Source organism: Rhinoraja longicauda, chromosome 3 (assembly GCF_053455715.1).
Source record: "Rhinoraja longicauda isolate Sanriku21f chromosome 3, sRhiLon1.1, whole genome shotgun sequence".
In the NCBI taxonomy this organism is placed as follows: Eukaryota; Metazoa; Chordata; class Chondrichthyes; order Rajiformes; family Arhynchobatidae; genus Rhinoraja; species Rhinoraja longicauda.
The window spans coordinates 41,135,092-41,158,236 of record NC_135955.1 but is presented as its reverse complement, the minus strand read 5'-3'; the positions used below and the strand labels follow the sequence as shown (position 1 = coordinate 41,158,236).

The 23,145-nt window shown below is 40.4% G+C and overlaps 1 protein-coding gene across 3 annotated transcripts in view; it reads right to left on the bottom strand.

The window, feature by feature from the left end:
• The window catches only part of LOC144591952 (FSD1-like protein), a 55,227-nt gene extending 37,889 nt beyond the window's left edge, over nucleotides 1-17,338 (bottom strand). For all 3 annotated transcript variants that reach the window (XM_078396010.1, XM_078396011.1, XM_078396013.1), the window contains exons 1-4: nucleotides 17,252-17,338; nucleotides 11,933-12,028; nucleotides 6,965-7,096; nucleotides 1,789-1,890 (exon numbers count right to left, since the gene is read on the bottom strand). In XM_078396010.1, the coding sequence (XP_078252136.1) occupies nucleotides 1,789-1,890; nucleotides 6,965-7,096; nucleotides 11,933-12,028; nucleotides 17,252-17,266 (345 nt within the window). In that variant the 5' untranslated portion in view covers nucleotides 17,267-17,338. The remainder of the gene's footprint in view (nucleotides 1-1,788; nucleotides 1,891-6,964; nucleotides 7,097-11,932; nucleotides 12,029-17,251) is intronic.
• Between the last annotated feature and the right edge of the window lie 5,807 nt (nucleotides 17,339-23,145).

Below are 23,145 nucleotides of genomic sequence, written 5' to 3'. Positions count from 1 at the left end.
CACCGTGCAATAGCTGGTGAAGAGGGCTTGCTGGTGCAGACAGCAGTATTGGGGACACAACACAGCAAACTGCTAACTCAGCCGACTGAATCAGTTTGAAGAAAGGTCCCAATGTCACCTATCCATGTTCTCTACAGATGCTGCCTGACCTGCTGAGTTAAGCCAGCACTTTGTGTTCTTTTGTGTATTAACCAGCATCTGCCGTTCTTTATTTCTATTCACTACAATAATACCTTACTTGGACAATCGAGAATACCAGACACTGTTCTCCCCTACTATGGTCCTTTATAATGAGGGTTTACTGTATCAGCAAGAAACCAAAGCCAAAGCAGGCATTCTCATCAGTTACAAGCAGAAAAGTTAGCATAGAAATTTAAATTTCTGGTTTTAGTATTATGAAGTGTCAGCAGGTAATAAGTTGGTTGTATCTCAAAATTTGATTAAAGTAATCACAGAATTTCAAGCCAATGTGAAAGCAACAATACTTCCATTAAAATATAGTACTGTCTTAAAATTGATACATCAATGTGCTTTCTTAATTAAAAATATATATATTCAGAATTAATACAAAAGGAAACCCACACTATAAACTAAACACAGCTTTCCCATGATCATTTATGCTCTTTTGTCATCATCAACAGATAACAGATTAATTAAATATTTAGCAAGGGAGTGAACTTGGCCTGGATGCAAATATAATGTTTCAAATTTATTTCCATCCATGACAGGATGAGATTCTTGACAAGGGAATGCAAATGGAACATAGTCCAGGAAAGCACCGCCTGAATCTGGGCATCAGCTTCAGGTCTGCCTCAGTGCAACATTCAAGCCACAACAGGTGCTGAAAGAGCACATGAAAGAGCAACCTTGCCTGTGCTGGGACTGCCTTTCTTGGGCATGAATGTCAAACCTGACACTGTCATTGTGCAGATTCCATATTTTGTAAATGTCATTGGGTGGATCACGTAGAGAAAAAATGCAAGCTCTCAGGGAGGGGACAGAGATAGGGACTATAATGAAGAATATGTCAATCTTATAAACCACAGGTAATACACGAGAACAGTCCCCAGTGAAATTCTCTCTCTAGTTTAATTTGGACACACTTTAGGTTTATCACTGCAACTTTCCAGGTTGACAACCAAGTTCAGTTGTATAGTTAACTGCAAACAAGATTAGGCTTTCCACTTCTGCACTGTGCCCTAAAATTGATTCATGTGATTTAGTTTTAGTTTTAGAGATACTGCACGTAAACAGGCCCACTGACCCACCGAGTCCGTGCCGACCAGCAATCACCCCCCTTACACTAGAAATATCTTGCACACTATGGACAATTTACAGAAGTCAATTGACCTATAAACCTGTACGTCTTTGGAGTGTGGGAGGAAACAAGAGCAGCCAGAGAAAACCCATGCGGTCACAGGGAGAAAGTACAAACTCTGTACAGACAGCACCCATGGTCAGGACTGAATGCGGGTCTCTGGCAGTTAGGCAGCAACTCTACTGCTGCGCCACTATGCCAGTGATACTTGACACTTGTCTCCATTAAAAGGGCAAATTGGAAATATGCCACGAATTTTGATCCTGGTGGATGTAATGCCACATGGTTTGCCAGTGGAAAAAGATGACAAACTCTCATGTTTTAGAATAAGGATCCCATATTGCATTGGACACTTTTAACCATTTTTAAAAATATTTAATTTCAACTCATAAGATGCCAATTTTTTTAAATCTTCTCTCGACCATGTTCAACATTATCCCGGTCATTTCGACAAATAGTCAAATCAATACCTTAGTGAAAGCTTCAGAGTCCTTTGTGCTCAGTGTCCTATTTGCATACTCCAACAGCTCCTCTGAGCCTTCCAATGCATTGCTGCATATGGTCAGTTGGTTCTGATTAAAAAAATGATCAAAGGAAATTAAATTAAATGGGTCCACATATCGCAATAAAAAGTTACATTTCTACCCAAGAGGATTTGATAAATCTGAATTTCAGCAGCAGACATAAACACACAAAAAACTTAATGTTTATATTTCTCCTAGTTACAACTATCACATTTGTTAGAAAAAAGTAGGCACATTTTCATTGAACTATTCATCTAATCCAGAAAACAATGTCACTCAAAACCCAAGTTACAAAGGTCCTCTATGGTTCTATATTGAAAAAAATCAAATCATGCATCCGAGCATAAAAAATATTAAAAATTAGACTGATTTGACCTCAACTCGAAAAGTAATGAGGTGAACGCACAAATATAGACTTGATTTGGTTTATTTTTCAAACATGTATTGATTTCATTCACACACTGATTAGTCAAAATTAGCCAAAGAGCCAGGAGGAATAACTCTTGAGGATTGACAGCAGGTCCACTTGGAAGACTAATCAGACTGCTTGGACACTGGCAGGCTCAAAACACTTGGAATAGGATTGAAGTGAAGCAGGAATTTTGGAATTTGTGCTTATCCATTGTTGTCAGCCTGCTTATCCAGTTGTGAATAAATTGCAATTTTAACTTTAATAACAGGATGCCCAAAATAATTATGTTTGGCCCCACATCATACTTCCAGTATTATTACCAATTCTATGTTATTCAATTAGATCATGTTTGAAGTCTGTACTTTTGTTTGACTGTGCTTAAAACAAATGTCATCAGAAAGTCCCCCTAATATCACATTTGTAAGATTCTACTTTGCAGCTTTTTGTTTCAACTCATCTACTGCTGAAACTAGCCAGTGAAGCATAGGATAGAGAAAAGTGAATTAAAAGCATGCCGAGGTATTATTAGAAATAATATCCAACAGTCTAGAAAATATGCTACCTGGCATGCAGATTATTCCATATACTGGAATGAATAGATAAAATGAGACAATATTTCAGATCTTTGACCTGAAATGCTTGCTGTTTCTTTCCACTGATGCTGCCAGACCTGCTAAACATTTACAGCCTTTTTTCTTTTTAATTTCAGTTTTTATTTTATTTTAAGCAAGTAAGCTTGGCTGGTCTCACAGGAAAAAGATCTAATTTCTGGAACAGAGTTTTTCCACAAGATCACTAAAAACTAATTGAAAATGTTAACAGTGCAGGGTTTTTAATTTAAATATACCATGTTTAAGACTGAACAATGGAACTTCAAACTTCGGAGTTGTTCTATGGTCATGTATAACCTCAATACCTACCAGCTCCAAGTACAGAGGGTATTAAAGAAGTCAGTGTGGGACTAGCAGACAGGCAGAGATAGTACAAGTGGTATTCGACAGGACGGTGAATACAAAGTTTGGCAGAAGGTATGATCCTTCCACCATTTAAGTAAGACTTCTGTGAACTTGACATATGATCTCAAGGTCCGTGATGGCCATTCAAATGCATCCATTTCACATTAAGTCATGGACACAAATCAATCGTGATGACAGAATCATACAGCACATAAACAGGCCTTAAACATTGCTATCATATCTGCTTCCATTATCTCCCCTGACAGCACATTCCTGGTCACTACAATACTGTATATACAATATAGATTCTCCTTAACCTGAAATGCCAATAACATTTCATGGTTCCTTTAACTCACATAATTCTTGTTCAAATTCATGGTCGCTTCATATTCCTTAATGGACTAGCCTGATTTCAGTTTCCTAAACCTTGCACATTCTTTTTCTTTTTGGCTGAACTTGCTATACATCTTGCCACCCAAGATTCTCGAACATTGCCATCTTTTTCTAGCATCCTCTTAGGAATATACTGGCCCTGAACGCTAACCAGCTGGCCTTTAAAGAACTCACACATCAGATGTAGAGAAATCTCCAAACAGCCCCCCCTCGTTCCAGAGATTTGAAAAGTAGTCGATGTTTATTTGTGTTTGTCATGGAACTTTATTGCGGGGAGGGGAACACGACAGTGCTGTGCCAGGGAGACAGATTGGTAGTGGATCTTTTTTTGTGGAAGTATATTGTTTCAATGAAGTTCAGCCTTCAAATGCATACATGTCAGGTATTACATGAATATATGTTGGAAAGATTTGTGTATTTGACCTGCACACTAAATCAGGTTTACACATGGAGCCCAATCGCCCTCTTATGACCCAAATCAGGATAGCAGAAAAAGAAAATCTTGTATCATGATGGCGAGTTTCTCGAACAAGTCTGTTTATTCAGGACTTGTCAGTGTATACTGGGAAACACCGAGAGAGTCTAAGGCCTAACACAGAATTTTATATGATTCGCATTACAATAATTTTATGTAGATTTTACATTTTTGCAATAATTCACCGGTGACTCAATTTTCTTTGTCATTTTTGATACTTGTTTTTATCTCTGCTGGAGTTGCCTCCAGCTAACTACTGCTGGGACTTTTCTTCCTGTGCTTAGAAAATATTTTTCCCATTTGTTCTCTTTATGGGCGTCATAAAATGACTCTTCTAATCTCCTGATCAGTGTTATTTCCCTCAGCCTGGTTTACCAATATCCTATGTTTATCTTTACTCCAGTTAGCTATACCTTGCAACCTAAACATTGTCCTAATCTGATTACTGCCTCTCCCAACATGACCTTTAAATTACCTTCACTGTGTTGGCCTGATTTTCCATCATACTTCGCCAGTGTGTGACATCCATAAATGTTCTTGGGTTAACCATATTACAAAGTTGTTCAATTTTCTTATAATTTCCACTGCAGTACACCACTGAGATTGAGGTATTCACAAAATGCTGGAGTAACTCAGCAGGTCAGGCAGCATCTCGGGAGAGAAGGAATGGGTGACGTTTCGGGTCGAGACCCTTCTTCAGACTGATGTCGGGGGTGGGACAAAGGAAGGATATAGGTGGAGACAGGAAGATAGAGGGAGATCTGGGAAGGAGGAGGGGAAGGGAGGGACAGAGGAGCTATCTGAAGTTGGAGAAGTCAACGTTCATACCACCGGGCCGCAAACTGCCCAGGCGAAATATGAGGTGCTGCTCCTCCAATTTCCGGCGGGCCTCACTATGGCACTGGAGGAGGCCCATGACAGAGAGGTCAGACTGGGAATGGGAGGGGGAGTTGAAGTGCTGGGCCACCGGGAGATCAGTTGCGTTAATGCGGACCGAGCGCAGGTGTTCAGCGAAGCGATCGCCGAGCCTGCGCTTGGTTTCGCCGATATAGATGAGTTGACATCTAGAGCAGCGGATGCAATAGATGAGGTTGGAGGAGGTGCAGGTGAACCTCTGTCTCACCTGGAAAGAATGTTTGGGTCCTTTGATGGAGTTGAGGGGGGAGGTAAAGGGACAGGTGTTGCATCTCGTGCGGTTGCAAGGGAAAGTGCCCGGGGTTAGGGTGGTTTGGGTAGGAAGGGACGAGTGGACCAGGGAGTTGCGGAGGGAACGGTCTCTGCGGAATGCAGAGAGGGGAGGGGATGGGAAGATATGGCCAGTGGTGGGGTCCTGTTGTAGGTGACGGAAATGTTGGTGGATGATATGTTGGATCCGCTGGCTGGTGGGGTGGAAGGTGAGAACGAGGGGGATCCTGTCCTTGTTGCGAGTGGGGGGATGGGGAGCAAGAGCGGAGCTGCGGGATGTAGAAGAGACCCTAGTGAGAGCCTCATCTATAATGGAGGAGGGGAAGCCCCGTTTTCTGAAAAACGAGGACATCTCGGAAGCCCTAGTCTGAAACACCTCATCCCGGGCACAGATGCGGCGTAGACGGAGGAATTGGGAGTAGGGGATAGACTTTTTGCAGGGGACCGGGTGGGAAGAAGTGTAGTCCAGATAGCTGTGCGAGTCGGTGGGCTTGTAATAAATGTCCGTCACTAATTTTTCTCCTGTGATGGAGATGGCGAGGTCCAGAAACGGGAGGGAGATGTCAGAGATAGTCCAGGTATATTTAAGGGCAGGATGGAAATTGGAGGTGAAGTGTATAAAGTCAGTGAGTTCTGCATGGGTGCAAGAGGTAGCACCAATGCAGTCGTCGATGTAGCGGAGGTAGAGTTCGGGGATGGGGCCAGTGTACGTCTGGAACAGGGATTGTTCGACGTACCCGACAAAGAGGCAGGCGTAGCTAGGGCCCATGCGAGATTGAGGTAACCCATTGGTCCACTAGATTTGCTTCACTCAAGCAAGAAGGAAAGCAACACCCAATAGGACACAGCAGGTGGCAGACATTCATTAGATTATATCTTTGTCAAAACGAGATGGCAAATATGCATTCATACCATGGATCATAGTATGTTACCTTCATTAATGTGGCCCCAAAACAATAACAAATAGTGCATCAAAAAAAACCGTGGAAGGTCTAAAAGACTCACTTCCAACCAAAAGGGGAGCTTTAGTGTGTCAACAGCACATGGACAGCTGTGAAGTCCATCTTGATCAGAATATGAAGAGAATTTTGGCAACTCTACCAGAAGGGAGGACTGATGAGATCAACCAAGAGATCCAGGAGCAAAGTAATGGGTCGTAGTTGAAGCTGAAGGATCTATTTCTGTGCTCTATTGCTATGGCTATAAACTTTCTATGATTCTATTATTTGATTGCATTTATTCATTCAAGCATTGACTGTGAATATATAAAAGTGTATAAGTATGAACTTTATGTGCATTTTCATAAAATGCACAAAAAATAAAATCAAAGCATCTGTAAAGACTCTACTCTTACTGAATGAAATACATGCCTCTGCCGTCAGTTTGTTCAGGTCATTCAAAGGTGGCTGACAATTGAGTCACAACTGTGCTCAACTTCCAATTCATCAACAAATGTGTCAAAAAGATTGTTAATTCATATTTATAATTCATATTTATAACTTTGAATACCAAGAACTGCTAAATTAAGGGCAACATGATAGTGTTTCCAAATTAGCAGTTTGAATTGATAAAATATATAATTAAGATACAAGAATAAAATTGTGTATAAAATTTAACACAAAGTACCCAGATTAAAAAAATATTTATTGCAGTCAATTACAACAACATTGTCATAACACATGATGAGCGCATAGCTCTTACCTGGAGTCCCTGACTTTTGTATGCTTGTTCTTGTTTAATTTTGTTTGCCATATTGTCCTTCATTTCATCCAGGATGATCTGGAGAGCACCAAATTCTTGCTCCAAGTCTAACAGCACCTTGGCAGTATTGACCTGCCATGAAATGTGAAAGTAAAAAAAACAAATTTTAGTTATACAGTAAACAAGGTGCAAATTTTTAGATTACTATGAACCAGAAAGACTGATAACACCACTTAGGCACTGCCAAGCTTCTTTTTATATACGTATAAAAATATGGGACAGAAAAATAAAAATAATAAAATTAGAAGGCTCAAAAACCACGCAAAAATGAACGGTGTAGAATAGAGTCCATCGAGCACGAGAACCAGTTCAAGGTCTCAACATTGACAAGTTATGCTAAACAAAACAGTTCAGTATTTGGTCATTTTAGGAAAATCGATAGGGTTACTACCATTTCAAAGAACATTTTAAAGCAGGCAGGTAAGTTCAAAACCATCATTGGTATTTCTCAAATTATAGTACAATGCTAGGAAGATAGTCTTGTGGAGAACACTCAACATATGCCTGCTACTTAGAGCAAGACTAGTAGACTTTGCAAGACTGATAGAATGATTAAATGGATGGCAGAGTAGCAAAAGGTGTTCTATATATGATAAACAGGACATTTTGAAGTATAGATGAGGAGGCCTTACTGAATTTAAAAGGAGCTTTTTCTTTTAGTTTAGTTTAGAGATACAGCATGGAAACAGGCCCATCGAGTCCACGCTGACCAGCGATCACTGTACACAAGAGCTTTATCTAATCAAAGGTCAATGTTAATCGATTCACTTCCATAGCTGCGACCCAGCTTGGAGCATTACGAGTTTTGGTTTTCTTAAACCATAAATGGCATATTTAAGTTAAAATAATTAGGATTTTTTTGAAAAATATATAATTATGTTCTCTAAAGTACACCTCTGATAATCATGCAAATTATTTAGGTTTATAAGTTATGGATTAATACAAAACCAAAAGAGGCCATTGTAGAGTTTTATAAATGGTTGATTGGACCTCAGCTGGAGTATATGGACAGCTCACGGTAGAAAACTTCAGAAAGGATGTGAATGGTCTCAGCAGAGTGCTGAGAGATTACCATCCATATACTACTTCATTTACGGAGAGATATTGGAAAAAGGAATTGAAAAATGATGGGTTAAATAGATCTTAACTTCAAGAGACTTTTACGGTAACTTTGTGATGAATGTTTACAACAAACATCCAAAACAAGCCTACAGCTAACCCAACCATACTTCCTCCCACCCAGCTCCTATAACAATAACAATCCATTCTACTTCTTCCATCCTAATATTTACTGAGATGAGCCTTTCTACAAACCTTCAAGATGCCTTCTTCCTGAATCATGGGTGTCACAAGCCCTAGCTCACCTCTTATTTATTTTCCATAGTTTCGGTCTCAACCCCTCATCCCCCAGTAGAGGAAGGATAGAATTCCCCTGGTTCTCACTTTCCACATCCAACAGATGATCCTTCCCAATTTCTGCCTGTTCCAATGAGATTTCACCACCAGGCACCTTCCTCTCCCCTTTCAGCTTTCTGAAGTATCTATTTCCTTTGTAGTTCCCTCATCTGTGTTTCTGTTTCAACAAGCCCTTCATCCAGGAATCCAAATATTCCTTCCAGATGACACAGCAATTTACTTGCATTGTTCCAATCTGGTGTATCGCATTCAGTGCTCACAATGCGGACTCCTTTACATTGGAGAAACCACGTGCAGATTAGATAACTGTTTTACAGAGTATTGTATTCAAATCAAGTAGAGCTTTCCACTTGAAATTCTTTGCATTCTAAGCTGTTAATGGTCGCCAATGTTGTTATTATGAGTGCCAATTCAAGAGGAGCCTTCAGGTGTTAAGCGTTACAACTTTTTAGCCTCCACATTGAATTCAATGGTTTCAGGTAACTCACTTTTTCTGTATCAGAACTGGCCAGTGGTGCATTATCCATCTGTGGTTGGCTCATTTTCTCCTCTCTCCACTGGCCTGACCTGCATAGTATTCCCTAAAGCACTACATTTTATAGACTTTATGTTCCTCTGTTTTCTCTAATAGTCTTCCTTAATTTATCAACCATCCATTTCTATGATAGTCTGGCCTCTCTCCATTAGAGATATTGCTTTTGGCCTAAACATCCCTCCCAACCTCTCTGCAAATTACAACTAATTTTGTTTTCCAGGTTTAAACAAAGGTTTTTTGATCTGAAACATTAACTCCATTTCCTTCCATGAACTGCTGAGCATTTGTTCTGCAATTAAGGTTAAACAGATGACGAAGAGATTAAAGATAAAAAGTCTTGATAAAAGGGAATACACAAAGCTATACCTTCTGACAACTGAGATAATAAATGGTCATCATGTTGAACTAACTAGATGAGGTTCTTTTATGGCAAAATATCTGGGTGACCCACGTTTGTCTTCCTTGGTTCTTTTTCTTTTTACACAGCATGAATTTTACATATTTCATCAGCCTATTCTCATTTTATATCTTGCCCTTCTTTATCCTATTTGGTCAAGTTCTAAAATGATTCCAATTCTCAGGCCTACTGCTACTTCTGGCATCTTTGAGGTTATTCCTTTGATTCAATACCATCTTTAAACCTATTTTCTTTCAAGTTTGTGCCTTAAAATTAGATGTTTTACAATACATCTCTGTAGATACTAAGGACTACTGTGTAGTTATAAAGAACAGTATAACCTCATTATTACAGACCATGGGGGGAGAAATGTTGTCAGTTTTTGCTGATTGTCCACGATAACCGACTAATGGGTCCCCCCCCATTGATATCACTGGGTCACTGGCACTGGGTCAGAATCCTGGAGCCAAGTCACTGAGAGCACAGTGAGACCTCCCTCACCACAGAGCACAGCAGCCCAAGGACATCCGGCAACCACCTTCTCTAGTGCAGCTGGGGAATGGCAATAACTAGATCCTCACATTTAGAGATTGAGAACAAAATGGGAAATCTCAGGCATTGGGGTAACCATGTGGCGGGGTGAAGAAACCCTGTCCCACTCCAAGCAAGAATCATATGACCAACTGCCCGCCCGGAGTTCACGGTGAAAGGACATCAACTGTAAACATTAACTTCGCTTCTCTTCCAAAGACACTAACCTGTTGAGTGTACAATATTCTTTTTAACAGCAAAAAAAATTTTTTTTTTACTGCAAGCTATCAATACTAAAGGCGATTGCTTGTCAATGTCAATAATCTCTGCAGTGTAATCTTAAAGAGACAATCCGCTATACCCGAAATCCATTGGAAAGTGGTCCGTAATAACAAGGGTTTACTGTCCTCCAATCAACCGGTCAACTCTCCTCTCGTTCCTTACCAATTTCAGTTTAGATTTTTGAAACTAGTTGTATTTTTTATTATGATCATACTTCCCCAAAGCCTCCTTGATATTATTCAGTCACTTTTTGTGTTGAAGCCAAGCCTTTGCATTTAATTCCTGTAGCAATATCAGCTTCCCAGTAGTCAGTAGGCCAGATTCCTCTGTGATCTTGTCATTTAAATATACCTACAATAATGGTCAATTCCACATTTTTCCTACATTTGCCATATCTTGACCTGTTACCTAGTGAAGCCTTCTTATGTCTCCTTCATGTTAGCTAGCAATAACAACAAAAATATTGTTGTACATTAACAAATTTCAGAACGATACCTCCGGTCCCTTCAGTTATTTACATAAATTGTCAAAGTGGATGCACCAGCGCCAATCCATTGGGCCATCTTGCCCGTTTATACCCAGTCTCTTCAAAGCCAGCAGGTTACCAGCTATATCACAAGTTCTCATTTATACATAACATTTGTTGCAGCATCTTCTAATAAATTAGACTATTTCCTTTTCACCAAACCATGTTGACAATGCTTAGGTAACTTGATTTTTCTCTAACTCACTCACTAAATCTTTAAATTAGCTTCTAACAATTTCCCCACAAAAAAATCCTGCATTCTGCCACCCTCCAACACAGCAAATTTAGCTTAGTTTTTCCTTTCTTGACAGATGTTACCCAACCTGCTGAGTACTTTCAGCTTTATTTCAGATTTCCATTGCGTTGTATTTCTCATCTGTGGTGTTTATTTTCCTCTTCTCCTCATCACATTCTGTTTACCTCCTCCTCCTCACTGACTGCATCGGCAATACATCATCTGGAATTACTTGCTTTCTGCCTTATCATTGATATTTGCTTTGTTCTATCACCCACGCCTAATCTGTAGCTTAAAACATGGTTTCTTACTTTTCCAGTTCTAATGTCTTTGTTCTATAGGTGTTGGCTTACCTTGAGTAATGCTATTTTAAAAAATATCAGATGTCCTGCATATGCATTTTTTGTTTGCATTTAGAACATTAAACCTGCTGTTAAAAATTAAACTGTTGTTCGTTGGCAAACCAACCTTTGCATCACATTAGCTTATCGCCAACTCTGCTATCTCCTCATGCCTTCTCGAACATTGTGACAATGGCAACAGATGTTAAGCCTTTGTTTTCCAGGCTATTGATTTCATCCTGAGATGTCCAGTCTACAATCTTCAACTGCTGGAATGTGTTTGTTATGCTTCTGTAAATTTTATCTGCTGTGTTTGCCTGTGCCATTCTGAAATCTCTTTCCATTTACATTTCTAAATGCGTCACCTGTGAACTTTGATATTATGCACTACATCTCTGAAACTGCAATGAGGTCAATATTGAATCCTGAGGATACCACTGTATACTACTCTCACCTGTTTACTTTTTAAACTTTCTAATAGATTTTATACATGTGGGCTACAATTACAAAACTTTCTGAATAGCCAGTCAATCCAAAGAAATGAGACTGCAGAAAAGCCTAAATGAACCCAAACCTGCAAGTATGTTAATGTACATTTCAGAAGTAAAGCTAGAATAAAATTAAATCATCCCACATGAGTATTACCTGAACATTTTGTAAAGTGTGATTTAATGTTTCAATGAAATTCTCTATTTCATCATCTTTGTTTGCCAGTGTTGAGATTATCCTTTGCAATTCTTCCTGTAATTAGAGAAAAACATAAGTTAACTACCTAACAAAACCACACACTACATGTGCACTATTATGATGCAACTGCTCTCGATGTTCAACAACAATGAATTAACCACATGTTCCATATATTTTACTCTTTATTATCTAGCATTAGAATTACCAGAAATGTCAAATGGGTATCTATTTAATGCAGAATGCACATATTACTATATGATACACAGCACATTGCACAATATTTTTCAATGTTGAATGTTCTTGCTCTCGCTTTATACCATCAATCCTCAAGGTCCAGCACAGCTCTATCATTTCACCTGGACTACAAAAGAAGCTGATGACTAATTTTGAGAAATGAATCTGCAGATTTCATGTCTTTAGCAAATGCAAATTATGTCTATTTGTAAGATTACTGTCATCATGGCAAATCTACCATCCACTTTATAATATACACCTTTTTTTAAATCTACAGCCTTTATGTTCTTTCATCTCTCTTCTCTTACTTTTCCAAATCCAGTTCATTGCTTGAATTTAGTCATTGTTTTTTCTTCAAAATTGCACTCCCAACCTTTAGTGGCTTCAGATCGAATCATTTCTTGCTTAACTATTGACTTTGAACTTTCGCCTCTCTGCACTACCTATTTTTACTGTAATTGCAGACTGCTCAGTTAAGAATTCTTTGATTTATAAATACTAACTAGGATTCATCGTAGGATCTGAAAAAACAGTAAGCTCGTCGAATCCACCAATGTGCAAAGGTAAAATGAAAATGCAAATTTAATTTACCTCCATTAAATTCAGTAAAAACTAATCTGCAGTAGAACAAGCTGATCCTTTGACTTGCTCGTGTGATCTTTAACTACAGTATTGGAATTACGGTACTGCAACCCCAATCTCCAGTAACATCCTGAAAATATTTATATAATGTCCCAGTAAAAAAATCTCACAAAACCAAGCTCTTCAGAAAAGCTATCCCATTTTTGAAACTACATAGAGAGTCTGATCATCTTGTTCAGATACATAATACATATGGACGTTTCCCTTAGCTTCATTTATTTCTCTTTTCAAAGTCAATCTGTTATCCACCAGCATGCTTGGTGATGAAGAAAAGAATAAGATGAGGACTCAACCACCAAAAATTCATTAGCCAGAATAGTGAAAAGGACAGCTTGGACTTGCATTAATCAACACTGACACTGCTAATCTCATCCTCAGTAATCTTCCTACCTTCATACTATTATAGTGCTGGGCAAAGGTAAGGGCACACCACTGTACATTTGTGCCAAGAATACACATATCTTATTACCGAAAATCAAATTCTATCCAAACCAATAGACCAGCATCAAGTATAAATCTTAAATGGGAAGCTCTTTACTGCTGTTGCACAGTTACCAGTGTCACATATTTGAAGTCTGCCAATCCACCAAATTTGTGGCTGGTTGATTTCATGCCCAAATTGAAATTGAAAGCACTATTTTTGGACCTGGCCTTACACACATTTAAAAAACAAGATGTATAAGAAGTTCAACAGTCAAGAGTGTTTCATTGTCAGAGGCATTGACAACAGAACAATTAAATTCTTATTTGTAGGAGTGTACCAAGCCTGCACAGACAGATAATACACGTTCAATAAATTAATAATGGCACTAGTACAAAAGGTCTGTGGTGCAACCACAGAAATTCATAGTTGAAGCTAGTGTGCAGTGTTCCAGGAACCTGATGGTTATTGGGAAAATGTTATTCACGAACATGAAGAGAACAGTTTCTGCTTCCGGTCATCTCTTCCCGCTGGTAGGAGTGAAATGAGAGCCTGGCCAGACTGATGTGTGTTGTTGGCAGCCTTTGAGGCAGTATCTCTTGCAGATCGCTTTGTTGATAGGGAGGTTCAATACCTGTGATGGTCTGGACAGTGTCCACCACTCGCTATAGTCTCTTCATTCCTGAGTTTTCAATTTGCTGAATCAGGCTGCGATGCAACCAGTCAGTATGCTCTCCATCGTATACCTGTCGAAGATCCACAGAGTATTTGTTGACATACCAAATCTCCTCAATCTTCTAGGCCCTGGACAGATCTTCAGAGTTATGCATGTTTAGGAATTTGAAGTGGTTGACTCGCTCCACTGCCTTCCCGTCGATGAAGACGAGTTCATGGATCCTTGGCTTTCTCTTACCAAAGACAATCAGCTCTTTGGTCTAGCTATTGATGAAATATTGTTATTCTGGCACCATTAAATCAGACCTTCAATTTCCCTCTATATTCTGACTTATCACTATCCAACAACAGTGGTATCATAGACAAATTTAAAGATGGAGTAACTGGGTCTAGGCTATACCAGGGGATTCAAACAGGAGATGGAGCATAGTCTTAAGGTAGTCCTTTGCTGACAGTTATTGAGGAGGAAGTCTATTTGCCAATTCATACTGATAGGGGCTGGCTGATGAGGAAGTTAAAGATCCAATTATATAGGATGAGCAGAAACACCCAAGATTGTCAATAAACAATCTGACATTCTGCTATAATGTTTGTTTCCATAAAACAAATTGAATATAACATGATCAATGAATTAGGGAACACTATTTGCATTACGTGGGCCAAATTAGTCTTGATTTGGAACTGGAGAACCATGTGAAAGTTACTTCGGAAATTGCAAGCGGAAAAAATCTATCTTGGAAAATAATTGTTTCAATGTAGCTGCCCCACAGTAATTTTGCCGCAGTCCAATCAACTTCCCCCAGATTCTACCATTCATCTGTACACAATGGAGTAACTTACAGAAGCCAATTAACCTACAACCCTACGTCATTGGAATGTGGGAGGATACCCAAGTGGCCAGAAGAAATCGATGCAGTCACAGGGAAAACATTCTTACAAGTTACACCACTGTGACAATATTTGCTGACTATATTTATTAAGCATCAACACATAGGTACATAAATATTTTAAAAACATTTACAGCCATTGGAAAAAGTAATATTGTGTCATTTGGAAGCAAGTTTGTAATATAAGTATTGATACAAGTTTTTGAACTTTTCTGAATGATACAATGTAAACCCACACTGCAACAATGGCTCCAATAGAGCCAAACCTTTAATTAATTAATTTCATGAATAATCTTCCGACAGGACTAACATACCATACTGCAAACCAACTCCTCAAATTTAATTACAATGGACAGTGCTAGTATACCAGTGATACAGCACTTTCATTCCTCCATCACAAGATTTTACACCAAAAAATAAAATTACCCACCCCACTTCCAATCAGTCCAACTCTTGCAGGGCCACTGCCAAGTATCCAGTCTTTCCCTACACTACCTCCAACTCATTCACCCTCACCTACCTGTATGGATAATACTTAGATATAGCAAGGAGTGACATACATGGTTAGTTTTGTACAGATACAATGAAGGCTCTACTCATTGCCTTTCACTCAGTTAGACTTGGGGATCTGCAGGAACATCAAGACGATTGAATTTAGGCAATAATTTTCATGCAAATCCTCTGTCACCCCCAAAATGGGAAAGATCTTAGAACAGCTGAATCAAACTGGGATGCAATTACAGACTCTGGTGAGAACCAGTCTATAACGTTGAGTAAAGAGACCTGGGATTGTATAGCACCCCTAAATTTAGAATAAATTGAGATAGCCTGTCTATTCCTGGTAAAGCACTCGCTCTCTTAATTTTGGGGGAGAAAAAAACCCTTATTTGAATGACTTGATCAATGTTTAAATGGCCAGTTGTCCACCATGCAGAGTATGTAGCTGCATTGTAGAGAAACCATGACCGTATAAAACAATTGAACCGCGCATGGTGGACAACTGGCCATTTAAACATTGATCAACAGTCATTCAAGTTTTTTTTTCTCCCCCAAAATTAAGAGAGCGAGTGCTTTACCAGGAATAGACAGGCTATCTCAATTTATTCTAAATTTAGGGGTGCTATACAATCCCAGGTCTCGTTGCTCAACATTATAGACTGGTTCTCACCAGAGTCTGTAATTGCATCCCAGTTTAATTCGGCTGTTCCAAGATCTTTCCCATTTTGGGGATGACAGAGGATTTGCATGAAATTTATTGTCTAAATTCAATCGTCTTGGTGTCCCACAGACCCCCAAGTCTAACTGAGTGAAAGGCAATGAGTAGAGCCTTCATTGTATCTGTACAAAGCAAGCTGTTTCCCATGCAAATAAACCACTTGCATCCAAAAACTGCACTTTCAAATGTTGATTGTCTGTGTTTTTAACGCTGTTTGCTTTGTTTAGCAAAGCCATCCAGGCAGCCCATCTCTTGTTCTCATCCGCACACAAGACAGACTTCATCCAATCTTTTTTTCCTTCACCCCAACCAAAACTCGAGTCAATCGCGTGTACTGTTCTTTGGCTCAATCGTCTGCTCTCACTACTCTCTCTAAAAAGAACACCTGGTCACCTTTCTCTTTACCTACCTCTCCACAACCAACCGCCACTGAATCAGACCACACATACATACATTGCCCGCCCTCTCCCTTAACCCCCCTCCCCACAACACCGGGCCATCTTTGAACATGTTTATATTCATCAGATTCTCCACCAAAAGTAAAACAACCAACATCTCCACCAACCGCCCTATCTGCCAAGACCCCAGCCCACCTCTTCCTCCCCCACCCCCAAAGGAGTCTTCCATCACGATCTTACTCTCCACCCAAACCAACCTCTTCCGCTCCCCCCATAACACTCTAACCTGCCGCTTTCTCCAACAACCCACCCAAAGTATGTCTCAAAAACCGTAGGGGGGGTGGGAGGGCCAGGGAGAGAGTCGTTGGGCGAGGTCGGATAAGGGGCCGCGGGGGGGGAAGGGCTGCGGGGGGGGAAGGGGTGAGGGGGGGGTGGGTGAGGGGGGGCGGGGGTGAGAGGGCCGAGGGGATGGGAGGGCCGGGGGGGTGAGAGGGCCGGGGAGGGTCGCAGGAGCTGTACTTGTCGGGAACAACCGCTCCGCCCTCCCAGACCATGATACATGTGGTCAAGTGGCAGCCAGGTGGTGGGGGGTGGGGACCCAGGCGGGCCCGGCGCCCCCGGGTCGGTGTTGTGTTTGAGTCTGTGTTGTTGTGTTGTGTTGTGTTGTGTGAGTCAGTGTGGTGTTGTGTTGAGTCTGTGGTGCCGTGTGGTGCCGTGTGGTGTCGTGTGGTGTGGTGTGGTGTTGAGTCGGTGTGGTGTGGTGTGGTGTGGTGGAGTCTGTGCCGTGTGGTGTCGACCACTCACCCGCTGCGCGTCCATGACTTCGCGAGCAGCCGAGCCGCCGGCAGCCCACGCGCATGCGCGGCGCCCGCGCCCGCCCCCCCCGGCCGGTAGCTGTGCCGGGTGACGTCACGGACTGTGACGCAGCGCTTTGTGCTGGGCTTTTCGTTTTCTCTTCTTCGTGGAGCAGAAAGTTGTGAAATAAAAGCTATTGCATTGCAGAGCCTGCTATTAAAACGATCAGCGTTTAATTGCAAGTACTTAAGGGACAATTTGACCCTGGGATTTTAGGTATTTGGTTTTGACGATGACGTTGCACCAATTTTTTTTTCTTCATGATGTGAACGTGGTAATTTCATTGCAACCTGAATGTGGCTCTCGGATGGCAGTGATGCAGTAGGCTCAAACCTGTTTGCAAGTGTTCATCTCCTGAAGCCCAGGTCAACCCCTGTGACCAAGGTTACAGCGCGAAAATAGGAGCAGGAGTAGGTCACCTTGCCAATTAAGCTTGTCTATTATCCAATACGATCATGGATGACCTAAGTCTCAACCCCTCCTCTATGCCAAATCCACATAGCCCTCAATCCCTCAAATATGCAGAAATGAATCTCCCTCCAGTTTAAATACTTATAATGAAATAACCTCCACAATGTGTTGGGGCAGAGAACTCCAGAGATTCACATCAGGGTCATCTGAGCACAAAATATGGATGATGGTTTGGGTTTGTATTCACCTTTAGCATGGTGGGTGATGGTGGATGTTTGGGGGGTCTTGTGAATGCCAGCTTTTAAAATAGACGAGGTAGATCCCTCAGTGCATGGAATAGCAGGATCAAGTGAGGGGATTTAGGAGCAACATTCTATGAGGGTTGTAGGATATAATTAAAAGTAGCATTGGGAACAGTTTTGTGAGAGAGGAATTAGGAAGATCATCTTGGGGGGGGGGATTAAGCATAGTTTGTTGGTAGATGGCTTAGGTGCCATTTTAATGAACTGTTGGACTTCCATATTGGAATGAGAGGATTAAGATTACATTTGTTGAATTATTGAGGGCCCTGTGTTAACAAGGGCCAACCAAAAGGTACGCAGCAAATTACATCGTCCCATGTGTCATTGGGGTTGCAAGGGTGACTTATCAGGAATCAATGGTTAAAATTCATAATTGGTGTAATTTGAGTTGGAAATAGTTAGAAATGTGATTTATTCTGGATTCGATTTTCACAGAGAGCCGAGAAATGCAGAGGTATGTAATCTAATCCCTGGGTGCTGTAGTCTGGTGGCTTATGCAGAAATTCAACAATGCCACCCTGTACAGCTTAGTTGTATAATTAAATTTAACAAAAATGATGTCAAAATATGTGCTGCATGTCATTTAATGTCAGTGTGTATTCCTCATGACATCATGCCCATGCATTTCAACAGAGAGAACCTGTGGGAAATCTGTAGAAGTGTGAACTCACCTTATAATGGATCCAGTCATATTTAGTGAAGTGTTCACTTGACCCATGTGAGAGAATTATTAGTCTTCAATGAGTTTCCAATAAAATGTTAAATTCTTATTTAAACAATAAAACTAAGATGGAAATGTTGAAATATTTCAATGGAATAGTAACACTGACATTGGTCAGAATAGGCTGGACTGCACTGACCATCAGTTGACAATTTTGAAGATTTTTGCCAACCAACTGCAGAACTAAATTCTAAACCTTGGTATCTTGACTTTTGGACAAGTTGTTGGTTAGAAACAAATCAGTGCATCTGACCAATACTCCACCATGAGACTAAGCCTGGAGGTTAAATGTCCTGTCCACTTTGCAATCAGCTCCTCAAGTTTATGTCAGCCATGGCTGAAGAAAATATTCAAATACAGTCATTGACTTTGTAAGTCCAGATAAGTCATTTATTTTCCTTCATTATTTGACTTAAAGTTGTTAATTGATTTTCAACACCTAAACGTGATTCCAAGTAAATTTATAATTTTTGGATCATTTTATTTGTCTATTTGCACAGCTTCCCTCACCAAGTGTATCCCTGGAGGAGTTTCGGGAACAGAGGAGCAAGCTGCAAAAAAAATCAGGAGGGCAAAAAGGGGACAGGAGAAAGCCCTAGCAGATAACAATAAGGATAATTCAAAGAGGTGTTATAAGTACATAAAGGGAAAAAGGGTATCCAGAGAGAGAATGGGACCCCTCAGGAATCAGAGCAGTCAACTCTGTGTGGAGCCACATGAGATGGGCAAGGTTCTCAATCAGTATTTCTCCTCTGTTTTTACCATCGAAAAAGATGTGAGTACCGGGGAACTTGGGGCAGTCAATGGAAATGTCTTGAGAGCAGTCATTATCACAGTCTCGGAGGTGCTGAAGGTCCTGATGCATACGAAGGTAGACAAATCTCCCGGGCCTGATCATATATATTTGAGGACACTGTGGAAAGCTAGAGAGGAAATTGCAGGAGCCCTGGCTGAGGTTTATGAGTCGTCATTAAATATGGGTGTGGTGCCGGAACACTAGATGGTGGGGAATGTTGTGCCTCTATTCAAGAGGGCTGCAGGGAAAAGCCTGGGAACTACAGGTCAGTGAGCATAACATCTGTGGTTGGAAAGTTACGGGAGAGATTACTGACGGATAAGATATACACGTATTTAGATGGAGAAGGACTGATTAGGGATAGCATGGTTTTGTACGTGGGAGATCGTGCCCCACAAATCCGGTTATGTCTTATGAAGATGTGACCAAAATGGTTGATGAGGGCAGAGCTGCAAATGTTGTGTATATGGATTTCAGCAAGGCATTTCACAAGGTTCCGCAAGCTAGGCTGCTCTGGAAGGTTTGATCGCATGGGATCCAAGGAGAGATTGCTGAATAGATAGAAAATTATCTTCATCAAAGGAAGAAAAGGGTGATGGTGAAAGGTTGTTTTTCTGACTGGAGGCCTGTGACTTAATGGCGTGCCTCAAGGTTTGGGCTGGGCCCATTGTTGTTTGTCATCTTTATCAATGATTTGGGTGGTATTGTACATGGCATGATTGAAGATAATTGTCAAAAATTGCAGCAGGATCTTGATCGGTTGGGCAGGTGGGCTGAGTAATGGTTGATGGAATTTAAGACAGAGAAATGTTTGTTGTTGCATTTTGGGAAGTCTAACATGGGCAGGACCTACACAGTGAATAGTAGAGCTCCGGGGAATGTTGTGGAGCAGAGGGATCTAGGAGTGCAGGTACATAGCTCCTTAAAAGTGGTGTCACAGGTAGAAAGGATGGTAAAAAAGATTTTTGGCAGATTGGCTTACATCAGAGTATTGATGTCATTTTGCAGTTATATGAGATGTTGATGAAGCCACATTTAGAGCAACAACCTTAACCTTGTACTAAACATTATTCTCTTATCATGTATCTATACACTGTAAATTATTTGATTGTAATTATATATTGTCATTCTGCTGACTGGATAGCAGCAACAAAAGTTTTTCACTGTACCTCGGTACACTTGACAATAAACTAAACTGAACTGAATTGTGTTAAAGTTCTGAACTGAGTATTGTGTTAAAGTTCTGAACTGAATATTGTGTTCAGTTCTGGGCACCATTTTATAGGAAAGATGTTGTCAAGCTGGAAAGGGAGCAGAGAAGCTGTACGAGGACTTGCCTGAGCTACAGGGAGAGGTTGAGTAGGCTAGGACTTTATTCCTTGTAGCGCAGGAGGATGAGGGGTGTTTTTATACAGGTGTACAAAATAATGAAAGGAATAGATTGGGTACATGCACAGAGTCTTTTGCCCAGAGTGGGGAAATTGAGAACCAGAGGACATGGGTTTATGGTGCGGGGGAAAGATTTAATATGAACCAGGAGGGTAATTTTTTTACACAAAGGTTGGTGGGTGTATAGAACAAGCTGCCAGAGGAGGTAGTTGAGGCATGTACTATCGCAACATTTAAGAAACATTTGGACCGATTCATGGATTGAACATGTTTAGAGGGATATGGACCAAATGCAGGCAGTGTAGATGGGGTATGTTGGTTCGGCCCGGGCAAGTTGGGCTGAAGGTCCTGTTTCCACTCTGTATGACTGAATGATCTTAGCACCTGGCTATAAAAAGATTGGTCTCGGGTGGGGTCACGCCAGATTTGGTTTCCATTTGAAGGCCGCTCCATTTTAAATGACGATTCAGGTATCTGGGCCTTTAATTAACTTGTTGGATGCAAAATCGAAGGACTGCTGTGAAAAAAAGCACACTACTAGACCAGATTGTGCAAGATCCAGTCCTTTGTTCCACCTGATCTTCCTGTGGCAAAGTCACACCAGATTTCACCAAATCTTTGTGCGGAGCATCATGTGTAAGGATTGAACTACAATAGGATTTTGTTAACTATTATTTACTTATTTTTTCATGTGGACTTGATTTGTGTATATCGGTCAATAGATATTTATGTAGCATTGGAATGTCTAGGTTGATACTGAATGTCAAACAAATTGATCATTGAAGTTCACTGTTTACTTTTGTATATAATTTAAATATAATAGGCAAAAGACGTTTAACTAGAATAGAGTTCAGCCATTGGTCTTACTTCAGTAATTGGACCATTGCACATTTTTAATTTAAATAAGAAACAACTTAAATAAAATGATTATTAAAAAAATTGTTTGAAGCTGATTTTAATTTGCACCCAAAAGTGAAGAAATGAACAGCTGCTGGTGAACTCAACTCCTTGGCACAATGGGAGAAACAAGGATGCTAGACTCTGGAGGAAAAAAAAATAACTGCTAAAATAACTCAGCTGGTCAAACACTATCTTTGCAGGCAAAAGGTCCGGACATAAAATGTTGAGGCACCCCTTTTACCTCCACAGATGTTACTTGACCCACTAATTTCTTGGAGCAGTTATTTTTTACTCCTTGGTGTAATTCCTGATTATTAATGTTATTGATATATCGCCAGAAACCCCATGCAAATGTACTTTGGAAACATTCAATGTTATCACAACTTGTATTTGCATGTCTTTAATCTAGAAAAATATATACCAGGGTCATACCTGAAAGAACAATTAAACAAAATATATTGTTGCTTGAGTTTCATGCATCTTTAACTTTATTTAAAATTGAACCAGTAACCAAAACAGAATCAATATTGTTTCCCTTTTACTTTCAGTTTTAGGAGTAACAATATAAAATGTGACTTAGCTTCATGAACTTCATGAACATTGGAGGGCAGAGCTACAACCAGACCTTTTCAGATTTCTTTGAGGATCATTATGGAATTGCACCAAAAAAAAACACAGAAAAATATCCAGGAGCTTAATCAAACAAAACCTCGCAGCAATTCGGCCCAGAAGTTATTCAGGTGGCTGATGGTAATTAAAGTTAAGGTTGGGCTAGATGCCAGAATCAGAACAGGAAGCTATCTCAGGGCAGAAAGGATGCAAAATTCATGGAGACAGTTAAAAGCAAGTGAGAACATTTTAGTAAGATCCAGAGAAAGGAAGCAAGCACGGTGGTTGAACAGAATTTTGTGTGTGTTAGGAATTGGGAAGCAGTAGTTTCAATTACTTTAAAATAATAGCAGGTAGATTGAGGGAAGCGGATCAGCGGTACTAAAGACTAGTTAAGTATAAATATAACAAATGTGGACAAGGGTTTCAGCAGCAATTGAGGCTGGGGCAGATTCAGGTAACACCTAGTGGTAAACTTGTGTAAATGTTGTGGGAAGCCATTCTTAGAGACAAATGTGAGTAAACTGGTTCAGTTTCATACAATTGCCTTATTGAGTAGGATACCATACCATACCATACACACACAGCCGGAAACAGGCCTTTTCAGCCCACCAAGTCCGTGCCGCCCAGCGATCCCCGTACATTAACACTATCCTACACCCACTAGGGACAATTTTTACATTTACCCAGTCAATTAACCTACATACCTGTACGT